The sequence below is a fragment of the Rhinatrema bivittatum genome, chromosome 12 (genome assembly GCF_901001135.1).
Source record: "Rhinatrema bivittatum chromosome 12, aRhiBiv1.1, whole genome shotgun sequence".
Taxonomy (NCBI): domain Eukaryota; kingdom Metazoa; phylum Chordata; class Amphibia; order Gymnophiona; family Rhinatrematidae; genus Rhinatrema; species Rhinatrema bivittatum.
The window spans coordinates 14,885,654-14,910,234 of record NC_042626.1 but is presented as its reverse complement, the minus strand read 5'-3'; the positions used below and the strand labels follow the sequence as shown (position 1 = coordinate 14,910,234).

Below are 24,581 nucleotides of genomic sequence, written 5' to 3'. Positions count from 1 at the left end.
GAAAATAGCCGCCGCCATGTGGCCTAGGACTACTACAATTTGTCTCGCCAAAGGTCTTGGAGTGTGGTTCAACACATGGAGAAGGTGACGCAGTTTTGATATTCTGTCATTTGGTAGGAATGCCCGGTTGCAAGTGGTGTCCAGACATGCTCCTATGACTTGCAGCTTTTGTGTTGGTTATAGATGAGATTTCTGAAAATTGATCACCAGCCCCAATTCCTGTAAGCAGTCTATTACCCGTCGGAGGTGATCGATCAAGATGTCTGGAGCTGAGGCGATTATCAACCAATCGTCCAGATATGGAAAAATGGTTATTCCCTGTTGTCTGAGATGAGCCACCAACACAACCATACATTTTGTGAAAACTCTGGGTGCAGCCGACAGTCCAAAGGGTACTGGTAATGGTGATGCTTGTAGCGGAAGCATAGGTATTGCCAAGAGGACGGATGGATTGGAATGTGTGTAAGCATCCTTTAGATTGATGGAACACATCCAGTCATTGCGTTGAATCAGAGGTAGAATCGATTTCGACGATACTATTTTGAATTTCTCCTTGACTAGGAATTTGTTTAATTCCCGCAGGTCTAGAATGGGACGAAGGCCACCTGACCTTTTGGGTATGAGGAAGTATGGGGAATAAAACCCCGGACTGTTTTTTGGGAAAATCCGTCGAAAGGCCTGTTCGCGGAGCAAAGCAATTTCTTCCCCTAGTTGTGGTTGGAAGCTTTGCATCTTTAGAATGGAAAAGTGAGGTAGTATGGGTTTTGTGGTAAATTGGAGTTGATACCCTTGTCGTACTATCTCCAAAACCCATTGATCGGATGTTATTTTCTCCTAGGCTGCCAGGCAAGAATGGATTCTGCCGGGTGGTGCCTAATGTTGTGGTGGTGGCTGGGTTATTATAAAGATGGCGTTGATTTTACTGCAGCAGCCGGTTGTTGTGTCTGCTGTCTCTGGTTACGTGCTTTACCCCTACGTTGGTTAGGGGTATGCTGCTGCGGTGCAGGACGCTGGTAAGATGGATACGTTTGCGTACGAAAGGATTGATAAGACCTGTAAGGTCTACGGGCATATGATTGTCGATGAGTAGATCCCACATACCGACGCGTGGCAGAGTAGTGAGGTTGTGAGGTTAAAGATTGTACTGCCAGAGCTTCCTCCTTTAATTTGCCCACGATTTCCTGAAATCGTTCTCCGAACAGGTTGTCCCCTGTACACAGAAGGTTTGTCAGCTTTTCATGTAAATTTTCCCGTATCGTACTGGATCGTAACCATGCCAGTCTACGGGCTGCAATGGCTGTTGCAGACGCCCGGGAAGATGTTTCGAGTCCTTCATATATTGATCGCAGAAGGTGTTGAGAACACTCCTCCATATCATGAAGAGGCGGTGGTATTTGATCTGCTGTCGAAGAAAGCATACCTTTTGTGGCTTGTATGCACTCATATAAGTACTGTACCATATAGAATTGATGGTGCATAATGCGGGTATTTAACATTGAGTTGTGGTACATCTTTCTGCCAAACTCATCTAAATATCCATTATCTTTGCCCGGTGGATATGAGGTATGCAACTTCGTTTTCTTGAATCTTTGCATCGCAGACTCTACCACAACCGAAGCATGCGGTAATTGTGGAATGGAGTAAGGTGATGTTTTTTCCGCATACGGAATTTTATATCCGTTTTCCTCGAAACCGCTGACAGAGAGTAATGTGTTTCCCATGATTTCTGTAAGACGGTATGTAGGAGTGTATGTGGTGGAAGAGATGTTGGTTCTCCTGGAGCATTGAAAATCCTCAAGAGACCCAAGGTTTCTGATCTAGAGTCCGTCTCTTTTTGGACCTGTAAGTGTAATATTGTGCCCAATTTTTCTAAATATTTTGGGTACATAAGGTCCTCTGGAGGGGAATACGGTTCCTGCGGTTGGTCCTGTGGGTCCAATGGGAATCCCATCGATGATGATGGGGATGTTTGTGAAGACAGGGAATCGATAGGTGTATCTTGGGTTTGAACTGGTGAAGTTGAGTGTCTTGCTATTGGGGATGCCGGAGGCTCCACCGACGGTTCTCTAGAGGTATATGTTTTATGTTCCAGGGAACTCTCAGAGAGGTCGTTAGACATCTTAAAGGATGATTGAAGAGTTTCATAAAACCCTAACGATTGAGATAATTGAAAAAATGCCTCTCTTGTTTGAGGGGGCATTATTGAACGACCAACTGGTTTTGGTAAGTTGGATGCTTTAGGTTGCCTTGGAGACCCCTTAGGTAAAGCACTTGTGATGTCACCTTCTGTCCCCATCTTTTCCTTCATTGTCCTCACTGAGTTATCTGAGGACGTAGAAGCATTCGAGGAGGTGACCTGTATCATCTCTCTGTGAGATGAGGTACTCGCACCTTGTACGTAAGACGATCTAGAAGTAAAAGGGCTTACATCCCATGTCCCACTATTTTTCGAAGCCTTTTTGTGATGCGAGTGATGTGAATGTCTATGATGATGGTATGACGATGATCCTGTATGGCTTCCACGTGAAGACGGCGATCGTTTTCTATGTTTTGCAGACGTACCTGCAGAAGTAGATCTCGAAGAACAAGAAGAACTGGACCTATTTCGTGTTACAGTTGGAGAGGTGGAATGAGATCCCTCTGATGATTCATGTCGTCGTTTTAACCCATGTTGGATTGGGTGAGATAGGTATTTGGGTTGATGCCTATCTGATTTTGGTGTGTTTGCACTACGGTGGTGCTGTCCACTGTGCTTTGATGCCTCCGGCGGCTTGTGCATCGATATAGCCGGTGTCCTGTGCAGATCTTGACTTGTGAGCATATTTATCCGGCTCTGTAGGCGCTGATGTCTCCGGCGCCGTGCGCGCCAACATCTTCGGCTCCATGCGCGCAGATATATGCGACACTATGCACTCAAACGGCGCCAGAACACCAGGTGCCTGCGCACAGGGATGCCACACACCATCACCACCGGGCTCCCTGAACTAACAGTGATGAGAAAGACAGAAAGAAAGAAAAAAAGGTGAAAGAATCCATCTGGAACTGAGAGGGGAGGGGCGGTGTGTGATCCTTGATTGAGAGACCCGCCCCCCCCCTCTGATGTCACTGAGGACTGTGACAGATGTTAATCGGCGCCATAACACCAGACGTCATGCGCTGAAGGGGCACTCCCCTTTGTGCTTCCCTTCGTGCATCCCGTAGTGTTAGCCATTCCCCATGTTCTTTTATATCCCTTGTTAACAATCCCCATATTTAAATGTTTAATGTATTTGGCAAAGGTAACGCATAAGTTCCTGCAAATTTTGTTTAAATATAAACCGATGTGATATGTAAAATCGAACACCGGTATATAAAAGTAAATAAATAAAATAAATGTCTTTGGCGCATAAGTTTTGTGCGCCAATGATGTCTTGGGCGCAGATGTTGTCGGCGCCGACGGTGTTTTAGGCGCAGAAGGCTTGATAGGCGCAGAAGATTTAGGCGCCGAGCCGGTTGGTGCCACTGTTTCCCACGCCAGTGGCTCTGGCTCTTCGGTTTTCGAGAATCCGATGGCCAATCTTGTCATGGTGAGATCTTACCTCCAAGCCTGGAGGGGTGAGGGTCCCACGAAGATGCCCGTTTCTGGGATGGAGCCGTTGTTTTAGAAGGGCCAGGCGATGAATGAGCCTCCGATGGCTCCTCCGATGGATTAAAATGTTCTCGCATCCGATAGGCCCACTGTTTCTGGGCTCTCGGAGACATGCGGGCACAAAGTTCACAATCTTGAGAATTGTGATCTGGCCCCAGGCAACCGTAACATCGGTCATGGCCATCCGTGACCGACATTACCTTGCCACCAAGACAGGGTTTGAACCCCGATTTTGAAGAGATTGAAGAAAAATAATAAAAACGCTGAGGAGAAGTCAGCTCCGCGTGCGATCTCGCGCGCGGAAAAAACAGACTGGGAGAATCCGTTACTTTCCTGCACGGGAACATACGCGCAGCCGCAGAGACCAAAAATCAAATCTCTGCTTTGAAAAGCTCCGCCTCCCGGACCTGATTGACAGATCCCATGACGGCATGGCTAATTCAGCCCTGCTATCAACGGGAAAAAATCGTTCCCCTTTTTGGAGTCTATTTTGAAAGGATGTTTTCCACCTCTTCTTTTCTGCTCTGTTTGGACCCTTGTGGTAGTGGTTTTTTTTTTTTTATCATCTGGTTTTCTCAGCCCGCGAGAGTCATTGCCAAGCCGGTGGAAGGAGGCAAGGCCACGTCGTAAGTGGCAGAGCACTCATCCGGGGTGCCCAGAGGTACAACCAAAGCAAGGAAAACAGAAGAAGTAGAGAACGGATCCAAGGCTTTTGATTTGGCAAGGAATTGGGAGGGCACTCACACTAGTTAAATCCAGGGAGGTGTCGCAGTTTTAACCCAGTATAGGGAACAGACCCACAGATTTGCTTATACATACAGCTGACTTGTTATCACGGATATCATCTAAAAGACATTTATACAGAGTGCCGCGTCTTTTGTCTGTGCCACATTATCTGTAAAGTGGTGTTGGAACATTTATTTATTTATTTTATCAGCTTGGCTTCCAGTTCGTCTCTGTTGCACATTTGATACCAGTTGCCTGGACAAAGATTAAACCAGACTCTTAGGGTCCGATTAGACCAATGAGACCGCAGGGGGATCCCTCCTTCAGATGTTATGCAACCATGGCATGAATTCACGTATTGTTCTTTGGAAAGGGTGTGAATTCATCCATGGTTCCATAAAAATCTGAGTTGCAAGGTAACGGACAGGGGAACGAGCGTAGGCACGTGCATTGTCATCTTCTTGAGTTCAGCGGTGCATTGGGAGCCGCCCCACTGTGTGTAGCTGGTGGAAGACAGTCAGACCAAGTGGTCACCTCTGGCCATTGGAAGGCAGTCCATCGGATTTGTAGCCAAATGTTGAGATAGCCTTGCTTCCACCCACTAAGTGCCCCTAGTATGTATGTATGTATGTATTTATTTATAGCTTTTTTTTTATACCGACTTTCGTGAGTATGAGTTTGCACATTTGTATTTGGTGATGAGGAAGCACCACACTGGGTTGCATCCCCTGGAGACCTAGGCAGAGTTGGATTGTCAGGGCTCAGAGAGGTCTCTGAACTCAGGAGGGTTGCATCTGTCTCCCCTACCACTGGCGCACCAATGATCATGCTGACACTCTTCCTCTCTGTCAAGCAGACACAGGCATCCATGGGACCAGATACTGGCGCTGAAGACTCTGAAGGGTAAATCCTCACCTTATCCTTCCTTTTCACCACATCTGAAGCAGGAAAAGTGAATTTTAAATCAAGAAATTGCTCTGGATCATTCAGATCTTACCCGGAGGGCTGTGACTGCCTAGACGCCATCTTAGATGCCCCAGCTCGTGTCCTTTTTAATACCTGATTCAAAATTCATGTGCCTTAAAGTTTTTCCTTAACGTTTTTCCTAGGAACTATCCCTGGAATAAAACACTGCGGCAGAGCTGCGCCAATAAGGGGTCAGTTCTCCAAAAGTGCCCAGGCCTTCACTTAGGTGCCTACGAGGTCTGTATTCAAAAGGAGTCAGCCAGACAAATCCCGAGTTTTCAGTCTCCCATCCTGCTCAGCGGTTACACTTTAGCTGGGTAAGTAATTTCCCGGTTAAAAATTAGCGCTGATATTCAGGGCTGGCCGAATAAACGCACTCGACTGACTGTGGTTGGAGAAACCGCAAGCTTAAAGTTAGCTGGCTAACAAACTGAAAATAAAACAAACAAACCAACCAGAGGCCGAGCAGCAGCTGATCTGCCCCCTTTAATATAATGCAATGTGAGGGCTGGTCCCCTCTCTCCCGCTTAAATTCCCACCGCCTGTGCCCACCCCGCGCTCCCAAACGTTCTTCCGGAAGCCAAGCGGGTAGAGGTGAAGCTCCTGCCTCCTTCCACGGGGCCACAGTCTTAAGGGCCAGCGTGGCTCTCAGCTGTGCCAGCACTTAATATTCATTTATTCACTTCACTCGCCCATCGATTGCTCCCGTCAAATATCCGAAAGCCTGGCGGGCAACAAGGTTCCCCGGGTAACTAGCCTCTGACCTGGGTAACTTCTCCGTTGGCTGGCCCATTAAATATTATTTGATGTTAGTTTAGATTTCTCTTGCCCCATTTCATTGGCAGCTCGTTCAGGAGCTGTCGGCACTTCCCTGTGTCCTCGGAGGGCTCGCGATCTTAGGTCTGTGAAGTCGCGCGCCCGAGGACACCAGCAGGACTTGCCCTCTGACTTGCCTGGTTGGCAGCCCGCTGCTCTGCCCGCTCGGGCTGCTCCTCCACGTGACTGGTGCGCCAGAAACGCCGTCCGGCTTTTCCGTGGGGGGCGTTAGGTGCCGCCAGGCTCTCGCCGCGGAAGCGGGGCCCGTCTTTTTGCTGCGTTCGGTTCGGTTCTGCATTTAGAGGAAGGTCCTTTTTTTTTTGAATCACGGCCCGCGGGCACACTCTGTGCGTGCAGATTTCCGCCCCCGACTTTCGAGGCGGGGTCGCGCCTAGGGGGCCACCCACGTGCACGCGTCCACGCGAAGACGAGCCGCGCGAACTTTGGAAAATCAAAAGCACAAGCGTGAACGATTTTCCTGCCCCCTCCCCCCCCCAGGAACACCACACCCCCTTGTAAGATACGTAAAACGTGCACGTGAAAAAGCTTCTGCGCAGACTTTTTTCCCAAAAGCCCATTTAGGCACATAAAGCAGCTTTTGACACACACACACGTGCTTTTGGAAATTGCCCCGGTGTTTCTGCAGCTTTCATGTCTCCCAAACACTGTTTTATGGATGTAAAAGCTGTTTCATGCTTTTCTGCTGTGTTTCTTCAGTGAGTATTAAGTTATCTGTTTTCTTATCCATGTAATGCATTCTCTAATCTTTTATCGTAGGCCGAGTAGGAAGTAAGTTTTGGGTCTCTAAAATTAGGGACCCTTTCAGCCAAATTTAGGCCTGCAGTTCATTCAGATTTCATCACCTAGTGCTGAAAGTCACTGTTAGGCACCAGGGCCAGTGCAAGGGCATTAGGTACCCTAGGGCAAACCTTAAAGGCTCGTAAATCCCCAAGCCTCAGTCGCATCCTCCCCACATATAAAAATTATGCATTTCTAATAGCAGATTTTATATGGAAAGGGACATTGAAATTCTTGGGAGGTAAAAATATCCCAACGTGTATTTTGGCTTTTTTTTTTTTTTTTTGCAGAAAGCCTGGTAGACTTGGAACCCATAAGCTAATGGACCTATTGTATCACATTTGCTGTGCGGCTTGGCCCTTAGAGAACGGTGAATGAAGAGAAGTACAATTAAAACATAGTAATCCTCCCATATCAAAACAGCAGTAACTGCCAGCACTCAAGACAGTAACAGCCCTACCTATGAAAAGGCAAGACTGCAAATATTACACCAGGCCCTAAAACACCACTACACCTTCTATTAGGAAAACAGAACAAGCCAAGCCACTATAGACCCCTACCCAGAAACTGCATGCTAGCCAAGTACCTCATCTTAGTCACACATGCAGAAGACAGACCCTCATCTAATGAAACATTGGCTGCCCATCCACTTCAGAATAATCTACAAGGCCATTCTCACCATTTTCAAAAACATCCATCAATTAGCCCCAATCGATCTCCATATTCCCCTCCGATTACACCATTCCACAAGACCGACAAGAGATGCTTACAAAGGATCACTTCAAGTACCTCCAGCCAAGACTACCAGACACATCACGCTTAGAGATCGGGCATTCTCCACAGCCGGTCCAACATTATGGAACTCCATTCCCCCGGATCTTAGAATGGAACCCAACATCTCAACATTCAAGATAAGACTCAAAACGTGGCTGTTCACGCAGGCCTTTCCTAACTCCAACCCCATCTAATCTCCCTTCACACAACAAGCTCCGCTAGTATTAGCGTTAATAGCCACCTTTCAAAATGTTATTTATACTTATATTTTACTATCTAATCTTCATTTCCCTTCTCATTCCAAGTTATTGTTTTCCCTTGTTTTATGTAACTGCTTTTCTGCACTTTTGTTAAATGGTAAAGTTTCACCCCTGTTTCTTGTGAACCAGCATGATGGGACCACCGTCTTGAATGTTGGTATATAAAAAACTTAAATAAATAAATAAAATAAAAAATAAATAAAATAAATAAATCAGAATAAATAGATCATAAACAGAAACCACAACAAGCCAAATTCAGCATGCAGTGCAACAATGGAAAAACAAGCATTACCATGCCTCATAAAACAAACAGTAAAATCAAGAAATACAAACTCAATAGTAGTAAAATCATACTAATAAAAAGAATACATATTCCAAATCTGATGAATAGAATAACATCCAATAAGAACATAAGAAATTGCCATGCTGGGTCAGACCATGGGTCCATCAAGCCCAGCATCCTGTTTCCAACAGAGGTCAAACCAGGCCACAAGAACCTGGCAATTACCCAAACACCAAGAAGATCCCATGCTACTGATGCAATTAATAGCAGTGGCTAGTCCCTAAGTAAACTTGATTAATAGCAGTTAATGGACTTCTCCTCCCAGAACCTTTTTTTTCAAATACCAATAAAATATTTCAAAAGAGCTGATGCATCAAATAACACCCAATAATTAATACTAATAAGGATAAAAAAAAAATCCCCTGCTTTCCTTACCTGGGAACTTTTGATTCCTGATGCCCTAAGGTTGTCGTGGATTAGCAGGGAGAGGGGGGGACGGGGGACTGTGGAGCGCAAACTTTCACCACTCACTCCGCCACGTGCTCTCTCCCTCCCTTTCACACTGTGATGGCGTAGTCTGCCAGAGCTCTGACCCCCAAAGCCAAGAGCAGGCGGGGCACAGGCAGGGCGAGGCTGTCAGGTTCTAACGGGAGCTGGATCAAGCCATCTTTTCTGCCTGTGATGGCCATCTTCCCCCCTCGGGCTGAGCCCTGAGGTGCTGGTGGCTGGCAGGACTTGGGACAGGAACACAAGGCCTGCACCAAGACAATGTAGAAGCAAAACTGGACACTTGCAGGTTCCCACGGCAGGAAAAACCTGCGGACACAAAGTAAACTAGGACCAGACAGAAACACTAGATACACGAAGCAATCTAAGAGTAAACAAGGCCATGGCTAGGACCATGAAAACCAAGCTCTGGCCAACTGCAGATGGCGAGCCTGGAATAGAACTGTGCCCAGACAGAAATAAGATGGCTGCCAGCAGGAAGTTTGGACCACGGAGCTGGTAGGACCAACCATGTTGCCCAAGAGGTCCACCGAGGCCCTCTGCTGGTGGGAGGCAAAAAGTGCCACACACAGTCTCTTCCTCGTACTTTTGCTCAATCACACACAAATGCGCCCTCTCTGTCACCGTTCTCCCCATCTGGAAAGCAGCAGCAGCAGCAGCGGCGGCCTCCTCTTTCAAATCCCCACATCCAGAGGGCCTTCCCTCTGTCTTTGGGCCGCAGGTCCGACGCTGCTCTTGCTTCTGCCCGATGTTGCTCTGCAGCCTGCTCCTTCTCCTTAGGTGATGACAGCTTGCCACCTCTGCGGGCCTATGCGTGTCACTTCTCTTCCAGGCTGGCGAGGGCAGGAAGAAGGAGAGGCCATTGTGGCGACGCCCCCACCCTCCCCCACTTCCTCTCCCCCCCCCTCCCCCCAAATTATGCTGCTCTAAGCAGCTGCTTAGTCTGTCTGCTGTTTTTCCCTACCCTCCCACTGCTCCCAGGGACCTACATGAAGGAGCTGAGTCCTAGTTAATTTTGAAAGGGGCTAATTTAGGCATCTAACTTCCTTAAATTAGCTTCCTAAACCCTCTATAAATTGATCCCTAAAAGTGCAAACGGATGTCAGGCACTGCAGTGCGCCACAGGAGGTGTTAACATGTCACGCCTATAGCGGGCAGAATGGGAAAACAGCGAGTCAGGTCTTCTGCTCCCCGGGTGGGCAGGGGATGCGTTCACGGACCCCAGGCGAGTCAGCCGAGGTCATTACTTCAGGGTGGCATCTAATGGGCCAGATTCGATGCGCATAATTGCCTGGCGCCCAGGACCACCACCACAGTGAGCAGGGGATGTGTGCTAGGACTCTATGAAACAGGGAAAAGTTCCCGGTGCTTGTGAATGCAGGGTCCTGTAGATCCCAGCCCTGGATCTGGAGGTCCAAAGGAGGAGGAGGAGGAAACTGCTGAATATAAAAAAAAAAAAAAAAAAAGCAAAACTTTACTAAATAGTATCAGAAAACATTCGGATTCCAGGATCCTCGGATTCCAAAATGTCTCTGTTCCCATGCTGCTGGCGTCTCGATAGCATGCCATGCCATTTTAAAAAAAATGTTCCCCCCCTTTTTTTTTTTTTTATGGTGCTCTACACAGGACCTCTGTACTTTTGTAGGACCCCATTAGGTTCTTCCCTTTTCTAGGAGCAGCACGTGACTGCGCATGAAGACAAACTCATGAATGAGAGCAGGTCCTTAACCCCTACCCTAGTCCTTCTATTACACTTTCCAATAATAGGAGGACTAGGGGGCATTCCATGAAGTTAGCAAGTAGCACATTTGAGACTAATCGGAGAAAATTCTTTTTCACTCAATGCACAATAAAGCTCTGGAATTTGTTGCCAGAGGATGTGGTTAGTGCAGTTAGTGTAGCTGGGTTCAAAAAAGGTTTGGATAAGTTCTTGGAGGAGAAGTCCATTTACGGCTATTAATCAAGTTTACTTAGGGAATAGCCACTGCTATTAATTGCATCAGTAACATGGGGTCTTCTTAGTGTTTGGGTAATTGCCAGGTTCTTGTGGCCTGGTTTTGGCCTCTGTTGGAAACAGGATGCTGGGCTTGATGGACCCTTGGTCTGACCCAGCATGGCAATTTCTTATGTTCTTATGTATGTTGTGTTTGTGGCATTGTGGACCCTTGGTTGCTGTGAAGATGACTCTGCCCACGGGGAGGAGCCCCGTGGGGAACACAGTGATAGGCTAAACTCAGATAGCAGACACAGATGGCATGGAAGGCTTTATTGTACTGCTGTAGGTAGATGGTATGAAGCAGGAAGATAAGGCACTGAGGTCCGTGAGGTGCCAGTACGTTCAACAGTCTCAGAAGTAGATTCTCACCCAGATGTTTGAGAGAGGCAGGGACCTGTGGTGCGGGCTCCAACCCCACCCATCCAAGCCTGGTGGGTGGGGTTGGAGCACCGGATTGTAAAGGTACTCACAGGAGTGTAGGCGTCTTCCTGGTAGAGATGGTGGGACCGAAGGTTCGTGGTACAGGGTATGGAGCGAGTACCTGGTATTCCAGAGGTCCTGTAGAATAAGCGAGAGAGAGAGAGACCCCCGAGGAGCGGTTGCCTCAATTAGTAAGGCCCCGAAGGGAGATGGAAGCGAGAGACTCCCGAGAAGCGGGTGTCTTGAGCTTCTGAAGGAGCGAGGCCCTTGGCGTGTAGAGCGTCGTCGTAAGCGAGCAGCTCAGAGCAGTCAGAGTAGCTTAACCAAAGTCCTTGCTAACTCAATGGTGGTAGCGAAGCGGAGGCTTGAAATACCTGGAGGTATTGACGTCATGCGGTGGGGACGCCCCCGAGGTTCCCGCCATGACATATATTTGAGAGTAGGAGAGGTGTGCGCGCACGCCCTAGGAGACCTCAGGAGTGAGCATGGCGGACTGGAACGCTCATTCCAGACTGGAGACGCCGAGGCCCTCGGCACCGGAGGAAGCCATCGCCATGACACATATTTGAGTGTAGGAGAGGTGTGCGCGCACGCCCTAGGAGACCTCAGGAGTGAGCATGGCGGACTGGAACGCTCATTCCAGACTGGAGACGCCGAGGCCCTCGGCACCGGAGGAAGCCATCGCCATGACACATATTTGAGTGTAGGAGAGGTGTGCGCGCACGCCCTAGGAGACCTCAGGAGTGAGCATGGCGGACTGGAACGCTCATTCCAGACTGGAGACGCCGAGGCCCTCGGCACCGGAGGAAGCCATCTTGCCCCAAGAGGAGGAAAAGGGAAGGAAAAGAGGTAAGGCAGAGCGGTCGCAGCCCTCTGTGACCGACAGACGCAACAATGTTCTTATCTTCAGCACTGCAGCTACAGGAAGGAGAGGAAGCAGACTGAGAGAGGAAATAGTACCATGTTAAAGACTCACAGGAAGAAAGTACAAAACAGATTTTACCAGCCCTGTAACCCATCATATTCACCTGGGGAAGGGGAGAACAGGCATGAATGACGACATAAGACTGAATGACAACACCCGCTTTCCATGTAACCATTAGCAATGGTTACATGGAATAGACTTAGTTTTTGGGTACTTGCCAGGTTCTTATGGCCTGGATTGGCCACTGTTGGAAACAGGATGCTGGGCTTGATGGACCCTTGGTCTGACCCAGTATGGCATTTTCTTATGTTCTCCTAGTCTACCCTTCAACATGGCTAATAAACAATTATCAATTGGCATGTGAAACGGCACGCATGTATCACACGTGTGTGTGTGTGATTTGAGCATGGATAGCACAGCGAAAGAGAGTCCACGGTGCTGTATGCAAAGTCAACAGGCGTTCCGGTCCCAGAAGAGGTATAGCAGCCGCGCTGTCACGCAAGCATGCACTGCAAACAGACAGCACGTGCAGTTACCCTTACAGTCAGAGACACGCACACGTGCACCACACACAGAGTTCAGTTTGCAAACAACTGAAAAATGATGACTCGTTGCTAGACGGAAGAGTGTGTGCCTCCTGTGAGATCCCTCCCGCAGGCACTAGGGCGCCCTGTCATCTATCGTATTACTTAATCTAAATGCCATGGCTGCTTCATCCCTGAATATGTTCACTCCAGCTGCTGTATGTGCCATGTAGAAAGCTGAAAGTCCAAAAGGAAAAGTTTCAAAACCAAACATTTTTTAATTTCAAGAGGGAGGGGAGAGAAATTGATGGTCCCCATTGCTTCATCCCAGCAGCTAAGTTCCCTTTACTGCTTTACCCTCTCAGAAAGCCAGATGTACACAAGGATTGTTTGCATTTTATTTCTATGGGAAATATGCTTAGCACATCAGCCCCACAGTTTCCCCCATGGCCTTGTTTGGCTTGTGGCCACATGGAGCATTATTGCACATGGTGCACAATTGCCTTCATATAATTTAATTGTCCTCTAAATTAATCTGTTACAGAGAGCCAAGCGGTGTTACTACTGGGAAGCATGTGCCAGCCATGCCCTGACCCCCCGCTGTTTATTCATTCTAGCACAAGTTTCTGTCAAAAAAAAAATTATCTGAGAGCAGAGCTTAATCCCACAAAAGCCAGGAAACATTTTTTTTTTTGATTCAAAACATTAAGCCAGTGGGAATCTGAACTTTTGGGAGGTAAATGATCTGCAGGCCTGCCCCCGAAGAGTCGCTGATCATGGCTGAATCTCATAAATCCTACTTCCCCAGGCCGATTATAATCTCCTGCCTCCCTCCCTGTGCGGATGGCTCCGTCTTTCATGCATGGCAGCTTCCGGCCTCAGTCCTGGACCGTTCTGGGAAGGAGCAAGGGGCGCAACGAACCAGGATTCATCCCAGTATGGGTCCAGTCAAAATGCAGCTGGGGGAAGGGCGAGAGGTTTGGCAGGCAAGCCTAGGGCCGATTCACTCAGGTCTTTCTTCCAATCCGGGTCTGCAGGAGGGAAGCTTATGAATCCGGCCCTCAATCGCTAGAGATGTGTGAACTGGAACATAAATTAACTAGAACTGCAAACAAATTCAAGGGCCTCGCAAGAATTTTGCAGGTTTGCAACAGGATTGAGTTGATGAAACTTTTTTTTTTTTTCCTTTCTAAAAATCCATGAATCTGCCCCAGATTTCAAGCTGGACTTGCTGAGTTGCAGAAATCCGCAACAAGTAGGTTCAAAGTGGAGTTTAACATTTTTAAATTCTTTTTTTTTTTTTTTTTTTAATTCGGAGCTGGTCGCGCTTGCAGCGTCACGCGGTGAAGACACGGTTTCTCATCGCTTCGTGTTTTATTTTATTTATTTATTTATTTATTGTTTTTTTATATACCACCGCTCATCAGAGATATCACGTCGGTGTACATAGAACAGGAACATACGCCGGGGCGTTATACATTTAACATAAAGATAATATATGAAGTCTTATACATAAAAACAAGTAAACATAACTAATGCAATATATATCAATTGAACGCAACCTAAAATGGTAAGGAATTAAACATAATTTAAATGAAAAATATAGGGAGCCTAGGAAATATAAAAATATAATTTAAAAGGAGAAGTGAAAAAATGGAGTTGTAGCTTAGAGATGGCAAATGGAGGAGGTGAAGACGGTACCACATAGTAGCGGTTAAATAAAAGGTGTGTTAAAGGTATAGGGTAGTTATAAGGAGCGCGATAGAGGTATTAGGTGAATAAAAGAACGGTAGGTATAGGGTGTAGAAACACCTATAGGTATCATGTATAGGCTTGAGTAAATAACCATGTCTTGAGTTTTTGCTTGAATATCTTAGTAGACATCTCAAGACGTAGTTCCGTGGGCATAGTGTTCCATAACATGGGGCCAGTTAAGGAAAAAGCTCGGGCTTTGGTAGATGCATGGTTAAATAGTTTGGGCGAGGGGGTCTGTAAGGTGGCGAGGTATGGATTTCTAGTTGGTCTGTTAGATGTCTGAAATTGTAATGGGTTATTAAACCATTTCATTTCGGGATTGTGGAGGGCTTTATGAATGATCTCACGTGCTCCTGCCAGTTGCAGACGGCCGCTCTCTCCCGGCACGTCCACCAGGGGCCGCCCTCTTGGGCAGATTGGGCTGAAACTTGGCGGGAGTGCGGACTTGCCGAATTTCAACCAAAGCTGTCTAAAGAAGAGGGGTCCCCCCCGTTGCATGCGCATGGAGAGACGGACATGACGGCAACTAAAGACGCTTTGCAGGGACCTAATGTGAAAGGTGGGATCCACATGGGTTCTCAGTGACGTCTGCTGGGATCTTCCCCCGGGTTTGCAGTGGGGAGGGAGGAGTCTGTGTGATTCAACAAACTTCCCACTCCAGGAGATTGGGGGAACTTCAGTTGAACTCGGGTTGAATTTCACCTGACCTGGAATTATTCGTGCTTTGGCCATGGTAGAAACAGAGGATGGGGGACTCCCGACCCACTCCCAATTTAGACGCCTGCTTTTAAGGGGCGAGGTTAACTTGTAGGAGATTGAAGGGGGGTAACACAGGTATGAAAAAAACAAATCTGGAAGCCTTTTGCTGACTGTGCAGGGCAAGCTTGTGTATGTGCCTGCGTTTTGGGGTGGAAAGGAGCGGTGATTATATTTTAAGGCGGATTTTATGTTCGAGTGTTTTTCCGTCTGGGATCGGATTCTGAGTAAATTCCTTGTTCGCGGCGCTTGATATTCACAGGAGACGAATGTACTTTCCTAGCAGCAGCCAAGGTTGCAATGGTAAGTGGCGTTCTGCGCACATCCCACTAAAGGCTGTGGTGGGGAATAATTGGGCAGATGTCGGATCCTTTCTAAGAGCTCCCTCGGGACCGGAGAAACCCATTCTCCTAATGATAATTATTGAGGGGCTTTGGGGGCGCAATGTGCTTCCCAGCACATGAAATCACCGGGGCGGAAGCAGAACCAAGAAGATGGCAGCCTGGGGAGACCAGTCACATTCCTCTCCGTTTCCATTCATCCTTCTTACCTTGGCCTTTTGTTCACTAGTGAAGGGTCTCCCTCTCTTTCTCGTCTCTAATCTCCGAGCGCTCTTACCTTTGTAATAGTAGTGGCTGGGTTAATTTTGTTTTTTTGCTCCTGTGCAGCAGTATCAAAGCGACAAGACAGACGCAGCGCCGTTGCTGGCAGTGCATTCAGTAGGGCAGGGGAGGGTCTGTTGCTTATGGCATAGCTTACGTTTCAGGATCAGTCTGGCCACGCTCTGGTTTGTAGCCAGGCTGCTGGCCTAGAACACAGATGACACCAAACCTGAACTGCCCTGTGAGGGACTTGCCAATATCTCATTAAAAAGCAGCGCAGGGCCAGTCCGATGGGCCGCTGGAGATCTGCCAGGTCACCGGTGCGCTACCTGCGCGCAGAGTTCAGCAGCCATTGTTGGTCCTGTAGGAAAGCAGGTTCTTTTGGAAGCTGTGGTGCTGTTTATTGCATCAAGATACGAGTTATCCAGTCTGGCCCAACGGTGAAGTCTGAGGAGACAAATGGGCTAGAGCAGAGGTTCCCAACCCTGTCCTGGGGGACCTCCCTTTCCGTCCGGTTTTCAGGATATCCGCAATGAGCATGGAGGAGAGAGAGGTTTGAGTGCACTTCCTCCTCCATTGCCTGGAAATCTGTCTCACGCATAGTCACTGCGGGTATCCTGAAAACCCGACGGGCTGGGGAGGTCCCCGGGACAAGGCTGGGAGCCGCTGGACTAGAGGACAGAGAAAGTGACTTGCAAGCAGCGCGCCGCAGGTGAGATCGCAGGGCTGGTGACGCACGTGCTCGTTCCCTATGACCAAGTCAGAACATCGGGTTTGGCGAGGCTGAGGAGCCCTGGTGGAGAGGGCCTGGCGAAATCCAAAGGGCCGGACGCAAGTTAATGTTTACGGTAGTCCCGGATCTAGGAGCAAGCCACTTCGCTCAGTGTTTGATGGCGTCCTGATAAGAGCAGGTAGAGAAGGAGAGAGATTTTAGTCTCGAGAGACCATGGTAAGAGTGAAAGAGTTACGATTTTCATATCAAGAAATTGCAAGGGGAGCTTCACGTTAAAATGCCCCCTCTCAGAAAATGGCAGGAGCTGGAAGGTTGGTTTGTTTGGTTTTTGTAAGTTGTTGCTGTGCGATCGGGAACTGCACAATAATATCTTATTAGATCAGGTGAACATATTACTATGTTAAGGCTGCGCGAGGCTTTCTTGGCTGTTAATTTCAGCTGCTCTTGTCCTATTTTCAAGAGTCACGTGACTGCTTCCTGTATTCCCTTTGGGACTACTAGGACCTGAGGAAAACAGGGGGGGGCTGCCCAGAAATGCTGCACGGTGGGGCAGGCCTGGGTGAGGTCAGCAGCTGGTGAAATATTGTTACTTCATGACAACCATGTAGGAAACTTATCTGTTCCACAGATTTTAGCCCATTGAATTCAAGTGATCAAAGAAATGACAAACGTCTATAGCGATCGGCTTGGCGAGCAGCAGTAGGGCTCCGTCTGCAGTTAGAAGCAGGGTAGCCACAGTCCCTCTTGAGTTTGGCCATTAGGCCTCCAGGTGGTGGACATGGTTGGCTAAATAAGGGTCACCGTGGTCACACTAGGCACCTGATCAGTGGCTTTCTATGGTACTGATTGAGGAGCTGTGCCTCTTGAATGATGGCACCGTTGGCCTTGAGTGCCACATTGCACCGTAGATTGGTTGTCCCTGGCATAAAGTAGATCACAGGCGAGAACACTGAAACCAGAAGGCATCCTGTTTGCTGAGGTGTAAGGTGTTGGCCCTGAAGTTGACCGCCGATCCAGATAAGTGCATCGGAAGTTTGCCCCTGGTGCAGTCCAATTCGCAAAACCTCAGCTGATGCCAGGACTCTTTTGGTCTTGGATGTTTTGAGCGTACCTCAGTTAGCTGAGTTTGTTTGGAGGCATTTATTTACAGATGGCAATAGGAAAGCTAGCAAATGATGATAAGAGGGCATATAACAAAAAAACTCTGGGGTTAATGACAGAGAAGACCAGCGTTGGCTGTTTTAAGCTTGCTGAATCCCCGTTCTGTATTCTCATATTGATATTTGTCTCATATGGTGGATCTTGCCTCTTTTTTTTTTTTTTTTTTTTGTTTTCGGTAGATACTTTTTTGAGCAAGTTATGCACTGGTATTGGTGTGGATGAAGTAGATCAGACCCGAAGTTTCTGTGGTTGTGTCTTTTGCAGTCAGGACAGTTTAATGAGGACATGATCCCAACCGTGGGCTTCAACATGAGGAAGATCACCAAAGGCAACGTGACCATTAAGGTAGGACCTGGGCTCGTACGGGATGGGGGCTCAGCAGAGGTCCCGGAGCGCGGGACTCCTGGGACTTACGTGGCTCTGGTTCCCTGGCCATGTTTCTGCTGCTTGTGCCACTTCTGGGTGGGGTGAGGGCAGAGTGTACCTGACACTGTTAACCTGATGACTTCCGCTGGCAGCAGTGTAGACTTAATACTGGCATTGCCTGAAATGATTTTGTGTTTTGTGCAGCCAACCTCTGTATTGAGATCTGTTTTTCCCACCTTCTTGTTGCAGCTCTGGGACATTGGGGGCCAGCCTCGCTTCCGAAGCATGTGGGAGCGATACTGTCGAGGGGTCAGTGCTATTGTGTAAGTACAGGAAGACGGTGGTCAGGTGTCCAGCCTTGGGCCTTTGCTTCTGGCGTGGATAGACGACGTCAGCAGAAAAGGACCAGCGGGTCTGCACCCAGTTTGCCCCTTCGTACCTGCCTGTTGTGCTGCGTTACCTCGCCCTCCCTCCGACACGCACGCTTGCATTCGGTCACCCCCTGTCCTGACCTCTGCTGGAAGACTGTTCCAGGGGTCCACCGGCTTTCTGGGATGACGTCCCTTGTCCTGAAACTTTTCATTCTATGGTCAATGCTTCCTTCTGTAATTTATTGAGGTCTGCCTGGTACTTGAATGTTTGCATCGGCTTCCCCCCTTTTCTTTCTTCCAGAGAGGACATCTTTAGCTTCCTCGGGCCATGTGTCATTTTGGTGGCCTTGCTTTGTCAGTATTCTTGTCCCTAGCAGTGATGGAGGAAACAGGCCCTACCCCCAGAGAACCTGCGTCCTGGCCGCCTGGGCTCTGCGCATACAAAAAAAAAACCTGCTCCTGCTTCCTGGCTAGCCTACAGGGATGTGCATTCAGCAGATCCGTTTCGGCAGGTACACGTGTGTCCCGCTGACTTCCTAGCACACGCGGGGAAACAGAGAGCATGCGAGTATTTTTAATAATGAGATACTCGCACGGGCTCCGTTTTTCCCGCGTGTGCTAGGAAGTCGGTGAGCTACGCGCGCACCCGCCGATGCGGATGCGACGACCGCACGTCCCCGCACGTTGATAACGTCCTGTGCTTCTTGTTGCAGGTACATGGTGGACGCTGCAGACCAAGAGAAGATCGAGGCCTCCAAGAACGAGCTACATAACTTGCTGGACAAGCCCCAGCTGCAGGGCATTCCTGTGAGTTCTCGGGGCCTCCGTCGTCCCGGCGGCCAGGCTCGCCTTGCCGTGATCCAGTCTCCCATAATAACTTGTGATCCCTCTTAGGGTCCCGCACTGGTCAGGTTTGCATCCTTCGGAATATCAAGGAGGCCGTGCCCTGTGGGTAGGGCCGGAGACGATCCATCCTCCCTGTAAAAATCCTTAGATGGGTTTGCATGCTGGGTGTGCCCAGTCCTCTGTAGGGGCTGAGGGCAAAGTAGCGAGGAAGGGCTTGCGCCAGCCTCTGGCCTGAAGATCGCCCCTCTCCAGTCTGTCCTGGACTGAGACGTAAGGATGCGAGATCCCGTGGACTGCATCGGCTGCTGCCCCCCCTCCCAAAGCTCTGCAGCAGCTGAGATCAGAAAAGAAAGGGGGAAAGAGAGACTGGGAGGAGGGGGAAATCACTTGAGACACACAAGCCCTCTTCCTGCCTATAAAAGTCATTTCCTTATTGGTAGCACTTGCAAGGCCCCAGAACGTTCTACCATGACGGCCGACCACTTTTAATTTATTTGTCCTGGCTAGAACTCCTCTGTGAGCCGAGCAGGATCCAGTGGGGATGGTCAAGTGACCACCTGGCCCTGCTTTTCCTAGTCCAGCCCAGCCCAGGCTGCAGGACTGCACCACACAGCAGACTATTGACTTTGATTTCCTGCAGTCTGTGCGGCGGCGTAAAGTATTCACCATGTGATCTAAGCGTTGACGTTGGCCTTGTAGTGAGGACCGGACCCTTGGCTCTGTCCCGCTGCCCGTTATCAAGCCTGAACGAGCAGCTGCACAAGACCGCCCCCTGCAGGCGTGAGAGCACTCGCAAGGCAGGCGGCTGGGAAATCAAAGATAATTTCTCCGCAGTTTGCAGGCGCTGCCTTCAGATCCATCTCTGTTCCTGGCATCATGTTTGCCTCGGGGCCTGAACAGCTTCTCGTCCCCTGCTCTGAGAGGAATTGTCCTTTGCCTCCATAAATGTTATTTTGCTTTCGGTAAGGGCAGGCGACCTGAATCCTGATCAGTACCACACGCACAGCATCAGATTCAGTTTGGTAGGGGGCCAAATATGCAAAAAACATGCCTGGGCTTTTGCACAATTTAGAAATAAATGCCTCACTTCAAGGGAGGGGGAAACCCACAGCAAAAAAAGCTGAAATCTAAATCGTAGCCAGAAGCCCTGTAGTTTTGGGGTTTTTTGGACAAGTTTTCTCTTGCACGATTTTTGGTGAATTCCTCCCCCACCCCCTTTCCAGAAGGTACGGGAAATTTCACATCCTTAGGCCAAAGTGGCACGAACTGAGAATTGTGCAAAGCGAATGGACTTGGCCAGTGCCTTTATAGGGCTGGTTGCCCAAGGCTTCAGCCTGCCACCCAGCGTGAGGCTTCTAGAGAGGGCGCGATCCTGCAGAGGGGGAAGTGAAACGTCACCGACCAGGCCTCTCCAGAAATCCCGGAACTTTTCCCGTGGCCTTTGCCACGACACTGGAAAAAACAGCCCCGTGCCTCGGAGGTGATTCCTGTCTTAACGAGGCTCGATCATCCCCTGGGTGACGGAGAAATATTCCCGCCGTACGCGGCGTGCAATAAGGGGACGATTTCAGCCCTCGTTTGCAAGGGTGACCGCTGCTGGTGGGGGGGGGGGGGGGAGGGGGTACGGCATCCGGTCAATGCTGGCCAGGGCGACAGCACCAGGAAAGATCATTGTCAAGGCTTTGAAACCCTTTTTTTGTTGGTCTCTTTCTGCTTCAGGTTCTAGTCCTTGGAAACAAACGAGACCTCCCAGGTGCCTTGGACGAGAAAGAGCTAATTGAAAAAATGTGAGTGCCTTCGCCGGGTCGCTTTCTCCCTCCTTACTTGGGGTGGGACATGTCTGGCCTCCTCCATGTCCAACCCACTTTCAGTCCCCCTCATCGCTCGTTTTATGGTGGCAGCCAGTAGGTGGCGCTGTTGTTTGTGGAGGCCCTCGCCCTCCAGGCTGTGCTTGCTCTCTCCTGCTGTGTGCTGCCCGGCCCCGGAGCCAAGAGCGAAGTCTCCAGTGCATGGAGGCAGATTGGGGAAGGGGCGGAGCAGCACCTGGCGGATCCTGAAAGGCCCTGCAGGTGGAATGTAAGTCAAAGCGTCGTTACCGCTGCTTCCCTGGCCGGCTGGAGGACGTAATACAGGATGCTAACGGCACAATCTGTAGCCGTTCCAAGAGACAGCGTCACACCTGCAGTGTTCCAGCTGTGAACCGCAGTGCGATGCAGCCCTGCAGATCCCAGATAAGTTCTTCTATTCTGCTGCAGCTCCTGTGATTTTGTTCCATTCTGAACGGCCCCTGTGATGGTTGAAGCTAGGTTCCTCTGCTTGTCCCGTGCCAGGGAGCCCTGGATCCCCATTGCACAGGGTTTGGTACTGGGATGTGATCTGCTGTAAAACGTTCACAGGGTGCATCCATGGGACGAGAGGGAGAAAGGTCTCTAGCATTGGATGGGACCATAGACAGGAGCTGTGCAGTGCACCCGCTCACTGCTTTAACAATTCACCACAACCTTAATCTACAGCATAGGCCACATTTAACTTTCTCTTACCTCGTAAGTCCAGGAACTGGTTTCAGGCAGCAAAATGAATTGAGTTAAGCTTTGAAATTAATTTAAAAAACTGGCAAAACCGTTTTCAAATGCAATGGTAAAATGTTAAATGAGCACTCCCTGCTTTCCAAATATTGAGCATTCTCCCACACATACACAGACACAGCTCAGCCAATGCACCCCAGTCCTGCCCAGCAGCACCCTGTACTGTTTCAGTAGTGAGACTCAATAACCACCCTCCTGAACACACAGGCACAGCTCAGCCAATGCACCCCAGTCCTGCCCAGCAGCACCCTGTACCGTTTCAGTACTGAGACTCAATAACCACCCTCCCGAACACACAGGCACAGCTCAGCCAATGCACCCCAGTCCTGCCCAGCAGCACCCTGTACTGTTTCAGTACTGAGACTCAATAACCACCCTCCCGAACACACAGGCACAGCTCAGCCAATGCACCCCAGTCCTGCCCAGCAGCACCCTGTACCGGGAGGGGACTGGTGCTCAATAAGCACCAGTCCCCTCCCTTCCTGGAAACGAATCCCTACTCAATAGCAGAATTCTACAAAGCTGCTAGCAGTAACAAACCATAGCCACAGGAGGGCAGCGAAGAAACGTGTTGGCTTGGCAGAAATGCATCTTTTCCACAATGCATTGCACGAAACCTGTATCTGGTGATGCTGGAGTCCAGGGGCCTGCATTTTCTGTAACAAAATGTAGGTTCACAAATCCCCTTCTCCCACAGAGGGTGTCCCAATAAAATCACCAATTCAGTTAGTTCCTGCGTTATGAATAATAATTTCACACAGGTGTAGCTTTAGATAAAGTACCTTTTTGCTTTGAAGTCCCTGAGACTTTATTTATTTATTTATTTATTTATTTATTGTTTTTGTTATACCGAGTTTCATGACAGGCATCACATCAACCCGGTTTACAATTAACAAAGTGTGTAAAACATAACATAACGTAAAACAATGTTCTCAAAAAGAACCTTGAACTTTAAATATCGTGAATCAGATATAGGAATTGAGAAAGTTACAATAAATCAGGGAAATCAACTTGGAGCTGGAAAAGGGGAGAGATTGCACAGAGCAATATTAACATTTCAGTCTATTAATGTAATAGAGTAGCATAGTGAGTAAATAAGAATATGTGAGAAACTGTGGCAATACCTCACTATGGAACGGAACATAAATAACCAAATGCATAAATACGACAGTGTTATGATAAAAGTTCAGCAGGTATTGATGAATTATTTTGTTCTGGTGGATAAAGGGCGGAAGGAGGAAAGGCAGGGGACACTTCTTGGCACTTATTTATTGATTGATTTATCGCCAATCTACAATTCTAGGCGATTTACAATAAACGGGTGCCTTGGTGGCAGGCGTTGAGGGTCCTCACAGGCTGCCCTATTGCATGCCCTGATTTTCTTAGGCACAGCAAGGGGGGAATCAGAACCTAGAAATCCCTGCAGGCAGGGAGGCAGAAGCAGGACTGGGTCAGCCCCTTCCATTACCCGGGGGATGAGGTGGAAACCCTAAGAGAACCAACTTTTGCATTATCGGCCAACCTCGGAACGTCCCCATTAAAATTAGGCTGCTGCTGGAAATTCACCACGTTACACCTTCACGTAAAACGTGTGTCATGACCATCGTGGAGCATTGGGGAAGGGGGCCTGCTCAGCCAATCGGATCACTGGATTGGCTGACACGGCCTCACGGATATTCCTTATTCGAAATGTATACGCTGCAAAGCATAATTTCTACGCGGTGAACAATAAAACCTTCATAAAGTCTGTTTATACAAATTATTAATATAAAACATGAAAGAGAACGAATCAAACAATCAGTACATCGATTCATCAAAAGATAACCTCCTGTCTCAAGACATCAACCCATCCCTCAACACACACTCGCCCATTCTCACTACATTTTAGTTTCCAGCTTTGGGTGCTGTTAAGTTATCTGCTGTTCAAAATGCCCCGTTATCGTTTATCTCTGGCACGGAACGCAGACGGGAGGATTCCCGCTCCAGCGAGTTTTAAAATTAAAAACCTAAAACCGTGAGTGGTGATAACGTTGACAGTAGGTGCTGGTACCGGTGTGGTCGCTGCCCGCAGCGACGCCTCGCAGCCGGGCTCTCGCATGACGGCGCTCTTTTAACGGTGAGGCGCACCGGCGCCTGCTAACCATCCGCCTTGTCCTGGGCGAGGGCGATCGTCTGGACTCCGGGTCGCCGAGCCGGTCCTGGTTTTTTTTTTTTGCCGCGCCGCTTGGGGGGGGGGTTTCGGTTTCAGGGCGACCGCTTCCCCGCGTGCGGTGGGGGGTAGGGCCCAGGGATCTGACTCGGCCCGAGGTAGCTGACGACGGGAGTCCCCCTGGTAACCCAACCCCGTGCATGGAAGATCTGTGCCGAGTAATAGCAAAGATGGAAACGGAGCCGGGAGGGAGAGGGGTAAAGAAGCGTCGAGTCAGAACGAAGATTTAAAATAAATAAATAAATAAAATTGTGGGTTGTGTTGTTTTTTTTTTTTTTCTTTTTTCCCCAGGAACCTCTCAGCTATCCAGGACAGAGAGATTTGCTGCTACTCCATCTCCTGCAAAGAGAAAGACAACATTGGTTTGTACCAGCTCTTTACTCTCATCCAGGGGGGAGGGAGAAGGTAAAAGGGAAGCAGCTCTGGGGGGGGGGGGGGGGCTCTCAGCTGAGGGCCAAGGCTTCGCTTAAATCTGGACGCATTCCTGCGCGACTTAGGAGGGCAAAATATTTGTGACGGGGGGACGGAGTTAACAAGCTTGGGGAGTCCGCCCCCCCATCCGCCCTCGGTGTCT

General features: G+C 49.0%; 1 protein-coding gene across 1 annotated transcript in view; it reads left to right on the top strand.

Moving 5' to 3' along the window:
* ARL8A (ADP ribosylation factor like GTPase 8A) overlaps positions 1–24,581 on the top strand; it is a 35,513-nt gene that overhangs the window by 5,833 nt on the left and 5,099 nt on the right. The window contains exons 2-6 of the mRNA XM_029572717.1: positions 17,895–17,975; positions 18,246–18,319; positions 19,081–19,174; positions 20,933–21,000; positions 24,299–24,369. Of these exons, the coding sequence (XP_029428577.1) occupies positions 17,895–17,975; positions 18,246–18,319; positions 19,081–19,174; positions 20,933–21,000; positions 24,299–24,369 (388 nt within the window). The remainder of the gene's footprint in view (positions 1–17,894; positions 17,976–18,245; positions 18,320–19,080; positions 19,175–20,932; positions 21,001–24,298; positions 24,370–24,581) is intronic.